The following is a 15,016-nucleotide window of genomic DNA, read 5'->3' as shown; positions in this document are numbered from 1 at the left end:
CCATTATTTTCATCTTTTCTTTAATTCATAGAAGTACACCACGAAAATCACTATAGCACCAAACATTACATACAAAATGTACAAAATTGTGCCAGTTTACTCATCACATTTAACGGGGGAATGAAGTCTCGCTCATTGACACAATGCGTTCAACTTAACGTCTGTCTCGTGACGATTGTTACTGGCGAACTTACATTACTATTATCTAGTTATTCTGAATGACATGCTGCGTCGAACAATAGCATGCAGGCGTGACCACTGCGCTACCTTCGTGACCGGAGCGGGTTAGCATCGTCTCTAAATGCTACGTTTGCGGCTGTGTAGTTTATGTTCAGTACCTAATTACCTAATATTAAATGTTGACACATTATGTGAGATTTACATCCACTGCCGATAAGGCTCAAAGTGCACTGACGACCAGAAGCAACAACGACGACAACGTATTAATAGCCTAAATATTACACAGCGTACGAATTATAATATCAACTTTAAACATAGAGTAAATAAAGTTTTTACTATGTCAGTGTGCCTTGATCCTTATTTTCTCAGTCACGCAAAATGTTAACGAGCCAGTCAGAACAAAAATCGTATCAATATCAATCGTATCACTACATAATAAATAAACCATAACTGTAATCGTAATATACAAAATAATCGATCTATTTACAAAAAATCTCAATAGTAAATTAAATTATGATTGCAGTTTAAAAAGGAAATTAGAAAAATAATTATTAAATGTGTATAATGTAAAAATATAGTAGATTTCTGATGAGTTTGGATCTTACAATAAACAGGTAAGTGACCGAAAGATCCACGATGTAATATAAAACAGTAAGTGAAAGTACTTATTATTTGTATAAGTATCAGGTTTATAAAATCAAATTTAAATATTATTGGTTTTAAGTTTTGTTGAGTTATATGTAGACAGGGTCCTTTATATAAACTTTAGATTGCATATATCAAAATGTTTTCATCGTGGTCGCGGAGACCAACTAGTGTTAAGGCGCGTCAAAACGGGCTACCTACATTTTTGTGTACAATTTGTGGCTGCATTGTTGGCAAAAAAATTGCCTCATCATACGTACACGGACTCCGAACAATCTATGGCTGAGTGAGGTGTTGTAATATGTCCGCCGAGTCTTAAAAGGGCTATGCAAATACGGCCATACCGAAGAATGAAAAGAATGATTGACAAATAATGCTCCGGTACATTACTGCAATCCTGCATGCATAGTCTTGTATTGCTTGCAATGTTGCCGGCCACTGTGATGCAGCCACATATTGCCCAAAATCGTAGCACGTCTAGACGCGCCTTTATTAAAGAAACAGATTCACAAGTTACGTTACTAAGTTTAACATTCACCAATAACACAAACATTCAAATATTACATTTTCTATGCATCTATTAACTTTCTATAATAATAAAACAATTTTCAGTATCTACTTAATGATTGTGAGTAGCGTGTGCGTTTAGTAAGATTGCGTTTTCTTGTTATTGTTGGTGAACACAGTTGGTGAAACTGAGTTGCGTGTTATTACGCCCTATGCCATTTTTTTATTAATAAAATATGTTCATCCAGGATTGTGACTGAGTCAACATGAAAATTATGCAAATGTTTCTGATTCGTCAATTGTCGGTTATCTACAACTCAATATCTTTCCTTGTGTTATTGTTTTAGTCAATGCCTAAAAATGTTATCCTTATTACTAACAAAATTAACAAGTTGGCAACTTATTTTTAGTGAGTTTATAGCTACTGGGTTTTAAGCCCAGTAGAAGTGTTATTATTAATTCTCTGGATTGTTTCATTGCAACTACAGTGAACAGACCCATTACGGACCTTACCAGAGTTCACTAGCCCTGACCGAATAATATTCAATTTAAACAATTTCACTTAATTTTAACTTATTGATAATTTCACTTACAAACTTCAATAATCGATTTAAGATTCATCTACACAAAATGTAACTTTTATTAAAAAACGATTGATTACAGAAACAAAGCAACTTTTATAGAAAAGAGAAGCTCAACATTTTATAAAATGCGAATTAATTCAAACACCTAAGTGATTCTATATTACGATCCACAGCGGAACAGATCTGTTGCGTTCGCGAACACTCGGTACGACATTTCGTCTTACATCGATACATTTGAATAAGTTACAGTCTCTTATCACATACATCATCAGCCTAGCTATGTAACACGTTTTATTATGTACCTAGTTGTGTAGGTGGTCCCCCCCGCGCTAGAGGCAGGCGTGCGGGTTGTGCGAGCACCAGCGCGGCCACAGCGGCGCCGCCCTGACCCCTCGCGCCAGCAGCCGCGCGCGCTGCGTGTCGAGGCGCAGGTACACGTCCGGCGCCGCCGCCTCCGCGCGGTCCGCCCACAGCCGCTCCGCCAGCGCCGCCGCGCGCGGCCACACGCGCGCGTGCAGCCCGCCCGCCGCCAGCTGCTCCGACCACTGGCACGCGGCCCCGCCCTGCACGCGCCAGCCCGCGCCCGCCTCCTCCGCCCACGGCCGGTGCTCGTACACCTGCTGCCACGAGCGGTACGGCCCGCAGTGCCCGTCCGAGCTGTCGCGCCACGACCCGAAGCCGCAGTCCAGGTACCACGCGTCCACGTGCGACAGCACCGCGCGGAACCCGGCGTCCAGCACGGCGCGCGACTCCGGCCAGCGCGACGAGCCCCACACCTGCACGCCCAGGTGCCGCGAGTCCAGCCGCTCCAGGTACGGCGAGCGCGTCAGCCGCGACGACCACAGCAGCACCAGCTCCGGCGCCCGCCCGCCGTTGGCCAGCTCCAGCGCGTGCAGCGCCCGCCGCGTGAACTCCAGCCACAGCTCCATGGGGTCGGTGTCGTTGAAGTGCTGCGCCCAGCACCGCTCCGACACCTCGTCGCCGCCCAGGTGGAACAGGTCGTCCACCTCCGTGAGCTGGATGATCTCGGCGTAGATGCGCTGCAGCAGCTCGTACACGTTGGGGTTGCGCGGGTTGAGCTGTCCGCAGGGCGGCTCGCCGCAGTAGGCGCTCCAGGGCTCGAGCTCGATGCAGTGCGCGAGGTGGCCCAGGCCGGCGCTGGGCCCCCAGCCCCACGCGCGGCCCACGTGCGCCGGCGCGTCCACCTCCAGCAGCACGCGCACGCCGCGCAGCTTGGCGTGACGCACCACGGCCCGCACGTCGTCCGGCGAGTACACGGCGCCCGGCCCGTACGCGCCGTGCTGCGCCAGCTGCGGCGCGCTGTCCAGCCGCAGCGGGAACGACTGCGAGTCGCTCACGTGCCAGTGGAACGTGTTCAGCTTGCACGCCGCCATCGCGTCTATCGTTCGTAATATCTCGTCCGTAGGGAAAAAGTTGCGAGCGGTGTCAAGGAGCAACCCGCGATAAGAGAACCTCGGCGCATCTACCACCGTGGCGGCCTCCAATATAAGTAAGGAGCCGGCGTAAGGATCCAACCACACTATCTGCGATAGGGTTTCAAACCCGTGTCGGGCGCCACAGAAGGAGTGCGCGGTGATGTCGGCCACTAGAGTCCTCCTGCTGGGGCGCAGCGTGAGCTTGTAGCTCTCGTCGGTGTCGAGGCGCATGCGCGGGTCGGCGCTGCCGTTGATGGCGACGCGCACGTGCACGTCGCGCGGGGCGCCGTAGTCGGCCGGCCGGTGGTCGCCGGCGCTGCGCTCCAGTGCTCGCATGTCCTCGCGCATCAGCTCGAAGGCCTCGGAGAGGTGGTCGGACACGTCACGCGACGGCGACGCGATGATCTGCAGCTTGAAGCCGTCGGCGCGCACGGGCTGCACGGCGGTGGCGAGGCTGACGGGCCCGGTGGGCTGCGGCCACAGCTGCGTGCTGTCGCACAGCATGTTGCACGTCGGCAGTGACTGTAGCGTCGACGTCTCCGACGCGAGTAGCCTCTCGCACCGTAAGTTGCGGCACACCCAGCTCCATTGTGGTTCGACACCTCTGTGGAAGAAGAAAAAAATTTAAATGAGTTAATGATCTCGTTGGTTGCCTAAGCTGTACTGGCATCAACTACAACTATGTACTTCTCCATGGTGGAGTATTGCGATGCGACTGAAGAATCAGGAAACGTTATTTTTCCTATGCCATTAACGTACTCTTTTGTAGTCCACACTAGGGAATATTATAGAACTTACGCATATAACGCGTGCAGCGGGCGGTGCGCGCGGTCGTCGCTCTGCTGTCGCCAATACAGCAGGGCGGCCGCCGTGCACGCCGCCGCGGCCAACAGGAGCAGCGCGCGCCGCATGCGGGCCACTCGGGACAACTGCGCCGACGCGCCGCGCCCTAGCGTCTCGCCCCACCACTTCATTCCCGATCCTAGCTACGGACCTGGAACAAACATTACATGGAATAAGTATTTTTCCTGTTTAATCATATTATTACGTCATTGCTGAAAATAGAACTTTAGGTAGCAACTGAAAGATTTTAATAGGATATTGAAATTAGGTCACCAACCCGTATTGAGCAAGCGTGGTGATTAATGCTCAATCCTTCTCCGTGTGAGAGGAGGCCTGTGCCCAGCAGTGGGACGATAAAAAGGCTGTTACAATACAATACAATTGAAATTAGGTTGAGGGTTTTATGGAAAAACTGACTTCGAAGAATTGAATGAACACTGTAAGTGACCACGATGACGCTAATCCACAGCAAGAGTGTGGACATTTCGCCTATTGGGTCGTTCTTTGCACCTGCACCACGTCAGACTTCGTTTAGAAAAAAGTAACTAATAAAAAGATAAGGCTTGACCATGCTTGACTTTTAGAAACTGTAGGAAAATAAAACAGGTGCAGCACCTCTGAGATTTGCTAATAAACAGATATCAAATACATTTTTAACATAATTATGATGAGGTCAATAACCGTAGCTGTTTGGCAGAAAGCCTGTCAGACTGGGTTTGTTCGATCTAGACCTATCACACTTGGCAATAAAATTCCACTGTTTATAGTATTCTGTATTTATCTCACATACTGTCTTTGTAAATGACTGGTTATATCAATTTTATTCCCATCGAAGATCCGTAAAAAAACCTCTCATCATAGCCCAAGGCAAAATGGCAAGGATTTTCGCAACATCCTTTCCGCTTAAGTAATATTTTCTCTACTGATTGAGTAAAAATAGAATAAAGCAAATATTTTAAAAGGATATTGTAACTACATATACGTAACCAATTTTTACTTTTCCAAAAATAAAGCACCACACTGACGAAAATAAAGAAACTTGATAACTTTGTCGCTAAATCAATTACTCAAGAAGCGCACACGTTCCAAAGGAAAATTTTCATCAGCAGAAGTGCAATAAAAACCAAATGAATAACCGAGTCACGAGCACATAAAGCAAGAAGATCATCCCTCGTACTTCCTCAGGATTAAAAACTGCATGTTTAAGAACTTGTAGAAGGCACAATAACAATAGGTACGTAGTCGTGAAACTAGTTGATGCAGTTAAAACAATCCTCGACGGCATCGGCATTCGTTTTACGAGACAGCGAGGTGTCTATTCGAAGCGAGGCGAGTAAAAGGCGCCAGACGTTCGCTTTTAGGTCACTCCTCACTGGGGCGTTATACAGCTTGCTTCTTGATATTGTCTGCTCAAGATGTCGTACATAAGCTATTCTATTTTACGGTATATACCTAATCTATTGTAGGATATAACAATCACGTCTTATTGATAGACACGCCATTTCTTTACGTCGAGTTTTATATAAGCTTTATGTACTCGAAGAATAGGGAGTTATAATATTGATCATTCTTGTCTTACATTTACAAAGCAGATGAAATCATTACCGTGGTTCCACGATGAGTAGTAGCGTTCTGTTTTAAATATTTCTTCTCTCAAAATAAAATCACCCAGTCTAGTGATAAATAAACCTTCGTCATTGTTGTGCAAAAAGCAATTATTTGTCAACAACGATGCGTTAACTAACGCATAAATGATGCGTCAATATTCAAAACATATGCAATCATAGCTGCTTTAGCGGTTACGACGAAACTACGATTAATGATAGGCACCAGCCGTAGAATTTGTACTTATAAATAAACTACATTGTTTCCAAAATTAAGAGTGTATAAAAATAAAAATTGTTTATGTAAAACTGTTTTGAGCCATCGCGGCCTTCGGCGCAAAAAACTAATTAACTTATTTGTGCGCTTATGTTGGCAAAATATGTTCTATAGAACATGTTATTGAATTAATTAAACATACTTAGAAACAACGCACTATTATTCTATTTTCCTTCAGTTTCCCCACTAATTAGACTGTGGCTTTCAGATAACAGTGTTTTGTGGGAAATTATACCTAAAATAGTTTAAATTAAACGGATTTTCCAAGAGTCAATATTTGAATACAAAAACATTTGACCTTTGCTTATCAAGGAAAAAAAAAACGCGTTGAAATAAAAACACTCAATACATTTTGCCTTTTCCTTAAAGTGATAAAAAGAGAAGTGTTGTTAGAAGTCTAATGCCATTCAACAGACAAAAATAGTGCCATTGATATATTAATATTACTCTTGCAAAGCAACATTATCATCATTTCACTAACATGATAAGCAACACTTTGCAATAGGAATAACATCTAAAATCAGCTTTGGTATGGCAATCCCAACAGACCAATTGGTTTAATTTTCTTTTACAGACTCATGTCTATGGTGTATCTGAATTCCGAATCCTCTTGTATGGAGTTCCGGATTGAATAGTTTGGCTTGTGGACGCCGAATGAAATACGGTCCAGTTAGAACTTATTCAAAAGCACATTTGTAGTGGATTTTATGTACGCATCTGCCTATGTATGGCTTCCTCGGGTGCAAAATTGGAGGGCCAATTCGTAATATAGCACTAGTATCTTCTCTTCGTTGCATTGGAACTCTTTATACTAAACAGAATCAGTCAGAAAACGTTATCCACTGGTTTATTGCCTTTTTTAAACTGTTTTTCATTGCTCCATCTTCAAGAAGTGAATCCAAATGCACTTTTACTTTGAACTTGCGTATTCTAGCGCGTACACTATACGTTACTTTCGTTCTACTTCTTACTTCGGCAAAAACCGTCTCGTGGATAAACTGGCGTTTTTCTACTATTCTTTATGTCATGTAATTCGTGCACGCAACGATCTGTTTCAGGCGTTTAGCTCGGTGCAACGGTTTCACGTGAAGGGTATGTAATTATACCACACTTTGCAGTGGTTAATTATACTCGTGGCTCAACAATCCATGTTAAACGCTTTTTGTACGCGCTGCTTGTTCCTCATAGTTTATTGCCAAAGTGAGAAAGTTTTAAGATTTTATATGTCTTTTTAATTTTTATCGTGTCATCCTGATCTGCCAAAAGGTTCTCACTATTCTATGCATGAATTGGGCGATAAACCCACTCTATCGTAGAAAAACAATAAGAACTGATAAATAAAAAAAATATTAGATAAATAGATAATTGTGCATTGTCCTACCTCATAAAAATCTAATCCGATGATGCATAAAACACATCATATTTTTTTTGAAAAAATCAAATAGATATTTCACTCAGTGGTTACTTAATGCACATCAGTTCTTGAAGAGGCACTTTGAATAATTTCATAGAGTATTCTGTCGCAAAATGACGATGCATGCTATATTTGCATTCCTCCATAATGTATTGCCCAGACTATTACAACTTTCGGGATCGTTGCAACATTTTCAACATTTGCAATTGGTATAAGTGGTTTGGGAGAGTCTACGAAGTTGCATATTTGATATCCGAATTCACTGACCCCGGCACGCTCGGGTCCCGCTCTGCTAACTTACAAGTACCAACAAGTATTCAATCTTCGACCTTACTCCATCATGATAAGGGTTATATTATCCAGTGTCTGACACACGTTTGCAGCACTTAATTCAATTTCCTGTAATAGGGAAATAATCTGTACGAAATTATGTACAGAATGGACATTATTAAGTTTGTTCGTGAACTGTTCTATTTTCGTTAGGTATCATGTGAGTACATTCTTTATTCAATGATAATTGCCTGTGCTATCTACAGTTGGTGGATGTTGACCTACGTGTTGTCAGGTGTAGATTGCACAATTTTGGATTAAGTTGAAAATCTGAAAGCGGTTCTCGTTCCCTTCCTAAATATTTAAGGTTACACACAGGTAGGTATAAAGTGAAGTATTTTTTGGGTTCTCGGGGTCTGAAGACTCTTTTAAGTTAAAGTTTCCATGAATACATCAACCCCTTTTCATTCCCTATTATAATGGGGAATTCACAGCATTTTGTGAGAAAGTTACCAGGCGTGCATAAAGTATGCAACGGTAGCTGGAAAGTAAGTTTCACGAGGATGTTGAAGAGGCCGCTACGGCCGTTTGTAACGAACATTTATGGCAAAGCAATGTAAAACATGAGGCTGAGGTTTTGTTGATGTATCTCAAAAATGAGTGATAAAATCATGCAGTACTTGATAAAAATCATGTTTTCCCCTATTTTCGTATTTTTTATTGAAGTCAATAAGCCCTTGACGTCTTGAATTGATGCACAGGTACCAGGGCAACAGAAAGCCATACAAGTACCCCTTGCGAAGTTGCTTTGTTATTACTACGTCATTGATAGGCAGGGAGCAGCCTGCTCCTCTCTAGGGAACCACCACCTGCGTACCACTTGCCACTCAATATATTCAAACGCTTGTTTTAGCTGTTTCTCAGATAGGGAATACAAGTTTGGCAATACGATCAAATTGTAATGAAGTAAACTTCAAGCATAAAGCATAAAGTTCAAGGGGATATACGGTCGATGACATTTTGCTTGAAGCAAAGTCATCTCATATTTGAAGCAATAACCTCCTGTATTTTTAAATAAACGTTTCGAAAAGCAAACATACTAAAATAGAAGAATGAAAAATGAAGTTTATTACCTAATGAATATTTTTGGTAGTCCAGGTAAAAATAGTGTATCGTAGAGCTTCGTAGTCGTGTCCAAGTAGAATAATAGCTGTCTGTGTCGGCCAATCGCGTGACGGCTGCGGCAGCGGCGACGTCAGGGAAACGTGGCCCAACGGCCGGCCGTCACCGACTCCTCTATAATTCAATAGCATCGATCAAGCCAAGCCTTTATTGCTACTACGTCATGAATACATTCGTTCTTATAGTAAAGACAACTCCTCTTTATTACTGCACTTATTAGAATTGCGGGAGTGAGTTTGTTGTACGGTATTATGGATGATTCGTGAAAAACTTATTTACATCTGACTTAGCATCAATTTTTCAACATTTAGCAGAATAGAACACACGTTCTAAGAAGAGAAACTTGAGGCACCCAGTTCCAATTAAGTCCTCAGTAAATTCTATTGTTAGGTACCACAGACTGTTTAGTTCTTTGACAGCAAACCAGCGATGTTGTGGCTTGTCTAGCTCCGGAGATTACACGTAAAGCACACATGTTAGACCAGTGCATTGGAGACACGTGCAAAAACTAATATACCTTGTACGTGTTCATGCTTATTTACAAACAGTTTCGTGCGGTAAGGTGGCTTGCACATGATCGACACTGTGGACCTAAATAAATATCAGCTAAATTTAATTTATCTACAAACAGATACTTATAGGAGAAAAAAACTGAAGAAGAGTTAAGCGAAATAGTCGAAGTTTTTCTTGAAGCATCGGTAACTTCCAAAAAGTTCCAGTGGTTTTTGGAACGTTCAAAAGGGTAGGGCCTTTGTATCTGCAATACTTCATAGTCAAATTTCCCTTTACACAACTCTGTAAGGATTAGTCAAAGTAAGTTTTGGATATGACGTATATACTTGTACTTCCACCCCTTTTTATCATGTCGTCTCGTTAAAGTTATTTTAGGCCATATTATAGAGCTTTGAAGTTTAACAAAATCTCTCTATGTAAGGGACAAAGAAGCTTTTGATGGTGCCATCATTATTTTTGCAATGATCTCGTACGACTGTATACACATTCATACCGTCTACTACTACTGACCCTTTGTGCTTGTTTGGGGATTTCTGGAAAAGTTGGCGGAAACTAGCTCATAAACATACTAATTTATTAACAATGATCATTTTACCGAAATGCCGGATAAAGAAAAAATAGTTTTTGCCCCAATCTTTGACCAAGCGGAGGCTATTTGATCACCACGCATGCACTGATATTAAAGTTGAGCCATCTGAATAAACATAATAACATCGATAGACTGATTTGAAAATCGGTATGAGATTGTATATTACGTTCATTCCGATTTACCAATTACAAGTATTATATTTTGGTGATTGCTGAATCAATAGTTATTAATTGACGCGCGTTTTATGAAGAGGCGGATTATGTCGGCGCTCGCGATTCCAATCGTCGCGTCGGTGTGAATAGTGAATCTATTTGGGGTTATTAGACGTATTGTGAACGACAAGTCGTGTTAGATCTGTGATAAACTTGTGAATGTGTAATGAATCCGCTGACGATAGGGTTAGCGAGTAATCTGTAAAATTTTGTAATGGATTAAAAACGTTTACTAATAACTTTAAAGGGAAGGATTTGTATGACATTCCGTCACTAAGGAGTGACTTAAGTAATCATTAAATGTTTCTGAGTGGGGAGGTAAATTGTGAAATTAGCCCCAGTTTGTTAAGTTTAACCTAAAACAATTAAGAATAGAATGTCATTTGAAGATTGACAACATTAAGACAAAGTTACAGTAAAGTGCTAAAAGAATTTATAGTCCATCTCCCTGCCTTTTAAAAAACAGTGCACTTTCCGTATAAAACGTACCCTGTATTCTAATAAAGAGTAAATATGTGTCACAGTTACCCAAAACGCATGTAGTAACTATTTCTATGGGAGTCATTTAATACCTGTATAGTGTTACCTATTATGATACCTGACAGCCCTGCTTGAACCCAGCAAATTGGCTCGCGTGACGCACGGGTGTCGTCGGCCCCAGTCGTTGACATGCATTATGTAAACCGTACTACATTATGTACTTAGTAATGTATGCTCTTGTTATCTTTATCTAATTTCTATATACCGACAGATTTTACTTGTTTGTCTATGAGAAGAAAACTGGGCGATAGAGCGCAATGGAACGCTTATGTTCAAGAGTCTGAATTTTCTGAGATGTCTAGATAACATATCACGTTTTTTGAAAATTATGACATAACTAGCTTCTGCCAGCGGTTTCATCCGCATCCCGTGGAAACCTCTGCACGAACCCGGATAAAAAGTAGCCTATAGCCTTCCTCGATAAATGGGCTATCTAACACCGAAAGAATTTTTCAAATCGGACCAGTAGTTCAAACAAACAAACAAACTCTTCAGCTTTATAATATTAGTATAGATTTGGGTACTCTGCTAAATTAAAAATACCAAAATACTAAATATTGTATCTTCTGAAAGCGTATTCCGGTACAAAGTATCCTGTTTTTACCGGTAATTTTAAAGTCAACAATACTTTCTGGTATAACTAACACTAGTTCCTAGTACTTGTAAAAGTTTAATGCCCCTTCGTGTCCGGTAACTTATTACCTATTTGAGGCTAACATCAAAAACTACTATCCATATTAGCAACACGAATCGTTATTTGTTTATAGGAACTCCTGTACTGTTATTTAAATAAAATACATTGCATATTTTTCTTCTATTACCAGAGTTTGTTATAAAATAAATGCATCCCCTACAAAGAATAAATGAGTAAGTAACTGTAATACGGGTTCATGGTAAAAGTAGAGCCCTGGGTCACAGATCAAAAGCTGAGTATAGACGCCTGGGGCTGCTGGATTGTTCGAAAGAGATACCGCGGCTCTGGTACATAAAAGGTCTACTACGGAACACGACGGTTTTTAGTCAGTAAGAGTCTGACTCTCCCTCACCGCTGCTAACCCACAGCGGGAGGGGTCATTTGATGATTTTTGACGTCGTTAAAAAAAAAAGCATAGACGCTTGAAGTACAATAATGACACTCTTCAAATCATTTCGGTAGGTTTAAACTACGCCTTTGATAGTTCAAAAGGTGTATTAGATAAAATAGCAGCCGACCTAGCTATTACATTATCTGAGCGTAGATTGCGGTAATACGAGATTTATGTAGTCACATCAGCGCCAAGCCTTTGTGTTCCCCGTGTCGTTACATAAAACATTATAAGGGTGCGGCCAGCCCTAACTCGCAGTGAAGGTATAGAGATGCAGAAGTTCCACTCAAAACGTGGCTATGGTGTACTTGAAGGTATTTCTAGAGAAAGAAGTCGATATGCAAAGATACAATTGATGGTTAAGTGATTGCATGATGTTTTGTTACCATGCTTGTTTTTTCTAAATTAATTATTGGCTAGTTAAGTTTAAGACCTATAAGAAGCTAGTTTATTGCTATCAAGCAGTCTTGTTATTCAACAGTCTGAAGACTCATGAGTCTTCTTAGTTTTTTATTGGCTGCATCAAGGGCGCGAGGCTCGGACATGACAGATGACGTCATATAGATGAGTTTACTTGGAATTTTGGCTACAAAGAGTCTCTCTTGATAAATAGACCTTCATTGTTCAGAATCGTCATAAGAACTTCTGCAAAGGAATCAAGTGGAAACTTGTGGCATATTACTACTGTTATTTCTTCTATTGCTTTTTTGCGGTGATGATGAGATAAGCAAAGTTAACATGTCGAATCGATTCGACCACAATCGGTTAGTTATCGATATAAAATGTTTTGAATACGAATAGGTTTTGTGATTGTGGTCCTAATTTTAGTATGTTGCACTTTATTTTAATGAATTCGTTGTACACCCAGTAGCAGTCTAAATTATAATAAATAACATAACATGAATGTAATTTCGCACAATTCTTTTTGATATAAGAAATGTGCTTACAATGTAAAACCGATTAATCTAATTAAAAAGTTGCAAATTAATAATTATAATTATATATTAATTACGATAGAACCTGTCGTAGGAATGAGTGATTTTTTCTTTTCTAAAGCGAATGAACAGGAAGAAAAGTTGTTTTTCTTTCTGAAGTTATTTATTAATGAAAATATTTACTAAAGTATCCAACGCATCATTATGGACAGCAATACATACGTCTACCTATCTGTATGTATGTATCTTTTGTGTTTTAATGAATGCGTCAGTTTCGCGTTTCAATTAACATAAGACTGACCAGTGGGGAGGTACGGACGTTTGAATACATATCTGTATCTCGACGGTTCGTTAGAATTTTGAGAATAACATCATTGTGCTCTTATTGATATAGGTTTTGTGTAGCTGGACTTAGGTGAAGTTCTGGAAATCTACTAACAAACGAGTACCTAAACCGATAAAAATGAAAAAAGTATTGTATAATAGCAAAATACCTGGAAATAAATAACTAACTAAATGAGTGTTCATTTCCTATCTGTTTGGCTTGTCTATAACACTTTTCCACGTACTTCGAAATATTCCGAAGCATCTTTGCAGATTTTGATATCGTCAGAACATATTAAAACTGCATTATTTATGCTTCATGCATCACCTTACAGAATTAAGTGGGGATCGTATAAAGTAGGACAGTGCACCGTAGTAAGTAAGGTCTTGTTCTTCGAATGGAAACCACAGATCGGCAGAGGTATTGTACATTTGTGGAGTACCTCAATAGTTAGCGGGCAAAGTTTTTGGACTAGATGCAAAAGGTGGAACTCTAGAGAAAGTTTAGAAGGGGTATATGCTGTACCTGGGGTAGTCTTGTGGGATTAAATGATCCATTACCCTTTGAATTTTATTTATATTTCTATATACCAAAAATGATATATTTTCCTAATGTTCTCGAGTGATGAATTTGAGGGGTTCGTTATAATTTATTTAGAATAGGTTGTTGGTTTGCTAAAGATGCCATGCGTATTCAAGCAGCATCACGTAGGTTTTAAACGTCATCTTGTGCCTGTATCGGTTTGGTTACGTCTCCTGGGACTCGTGTTACCCTAGTAAACGCGAGTGTGGGTCGTCTCAAAATGAGTTACGTGAAGAATTTCAGACGCATCCGTCAATCCCTTAAATGTAAATAAATTATATCTTACCAGTATATAAATACGAACTTACATGTAAAAAATGGAGTAAAAGTGCATAAATATTCTTACTCGCAGATATATAGTTGATTTAAAAAAATTATAAGTAGACTTTTTACAATAAATTTTTCATCAAAAGAGTAGGGGAAAATTCCGAAAATTCACCAAACATTAGAACAAATACAACCTACTCATTAATGTCATGGTGTAGATAACCAATGATGGAGTTCGACATGACGCCCATAAAAATCAATAAACGCGATTGACATCCACGCTAACCGTAAAGACTTATCTTTATTAAGTTGACCGGTTAAATAGCTATAGGACGGCTCAGTTTGAACTCAGTTTACCCGCGCAGTAAAGGTTAAACTTGTTTGAACTTAATTAAAGCTGTTTTGACAGGTTTTATAACTTCGTCGTTTCATATCAAGTTTCAAGAAAAATGTGTGAAAAATATTTTTCTTGGCCTGCGTTAATCAATAAATTAATAAAATATTCGTCGATGTTGCACACGTGTTGTTTCTAGTAAATAATATTTTCAGTAACAGCAATGCATCATTCTAAATTCAGAAATCGTACCGATGCAAAAGATCTATCTTCATTTAAATATAATTTATCATCTATTATTGTTCATGACATTACATTTCCCGCGCAGAGGTACAGATAAAAAATAAACAAAAAAAAAATGAAATGTCAACGAGTGGCCTTGTGGAGGAAAACACGTTGGACATAAGGTGTAAATTCGCGTGACAAATAACAATAAATGAAATGTACGAACCTGTTGGCGGCGTGACGGGACGAACACGGTCGAGGGAGTGACGGGAAAGACCCAATATTGGACCGCTAATGTCATTAGTATTGGACCCAACATTGGACTTAATTGGCATTTGGAATGTTTTTTGTTTTAACTTTTGTCGTCGCGTTTCCGCTAAGTCTGTGTTGAAAAACTTCTTTGAGTTTTATTGCACATGGAACGATGCTATTAATACTTCAATATTTATATCCGTGAAAAAAGATGA

At 40.4% G+C, this 15,016-nt stretch overlaps 1 protein-coding gene across 2 annotated transcripts in view; it reads right to left on the bottom strand.

The window, feature by feature from the left end:
• Window positions 1–3: 3 nt before the first annotated feature.
• LOC110371215 (probable beta-hexosaminidase fdl) overlaps window positions 4–15,016 on the bottom strand; it is a 66,040-nt gene continuing 51,027 nt past the window's right edge. For both annotated transcript variants that reach the window (XM_049845044.2, XM_021327350.3), the window contains 2 exons: window positions 4,151–4,346; window positions 4–3,956 (listed from right to left, as the gene is read on the bottom strand). In XM_049845044.2, the coding sequence (XP_049701001.1) occupies window positions 2,246–3,956; window positions 4,151–4,326 (1,887 nt within the window). In that variant the 5' untranslated portion in view covers window positions 4,327–4,346 and the 3' untranslated portion in view covers window positions 4–2,245. The remainder of the gene's footprint in view (window positions 3,957–4,150; window positions 4,347–15,016) is intronic.

The sequence above is a fragment of the Helicoverpa armigera genome, chromosome 15, assembly GCF_030705265.1.
Source record: "Helicoverpa armigera isolate CAAS_96S chromosome 15, ASM3070526v1, whole genome shotgun sequence".
In the NCBI taxonomy this organism is placed as follows: Eukaryota; Metazoa; Arthropoda; class Insecta; order Lepidoptera; family Noctuidae; genus Helicoverpa; species Helicoverpa armigera.
The sequence above is the reverse complement of the archived record's forward strand: the minus strand, read 5'-3'. Positions and strand labels throughout refer to the sequence as shown.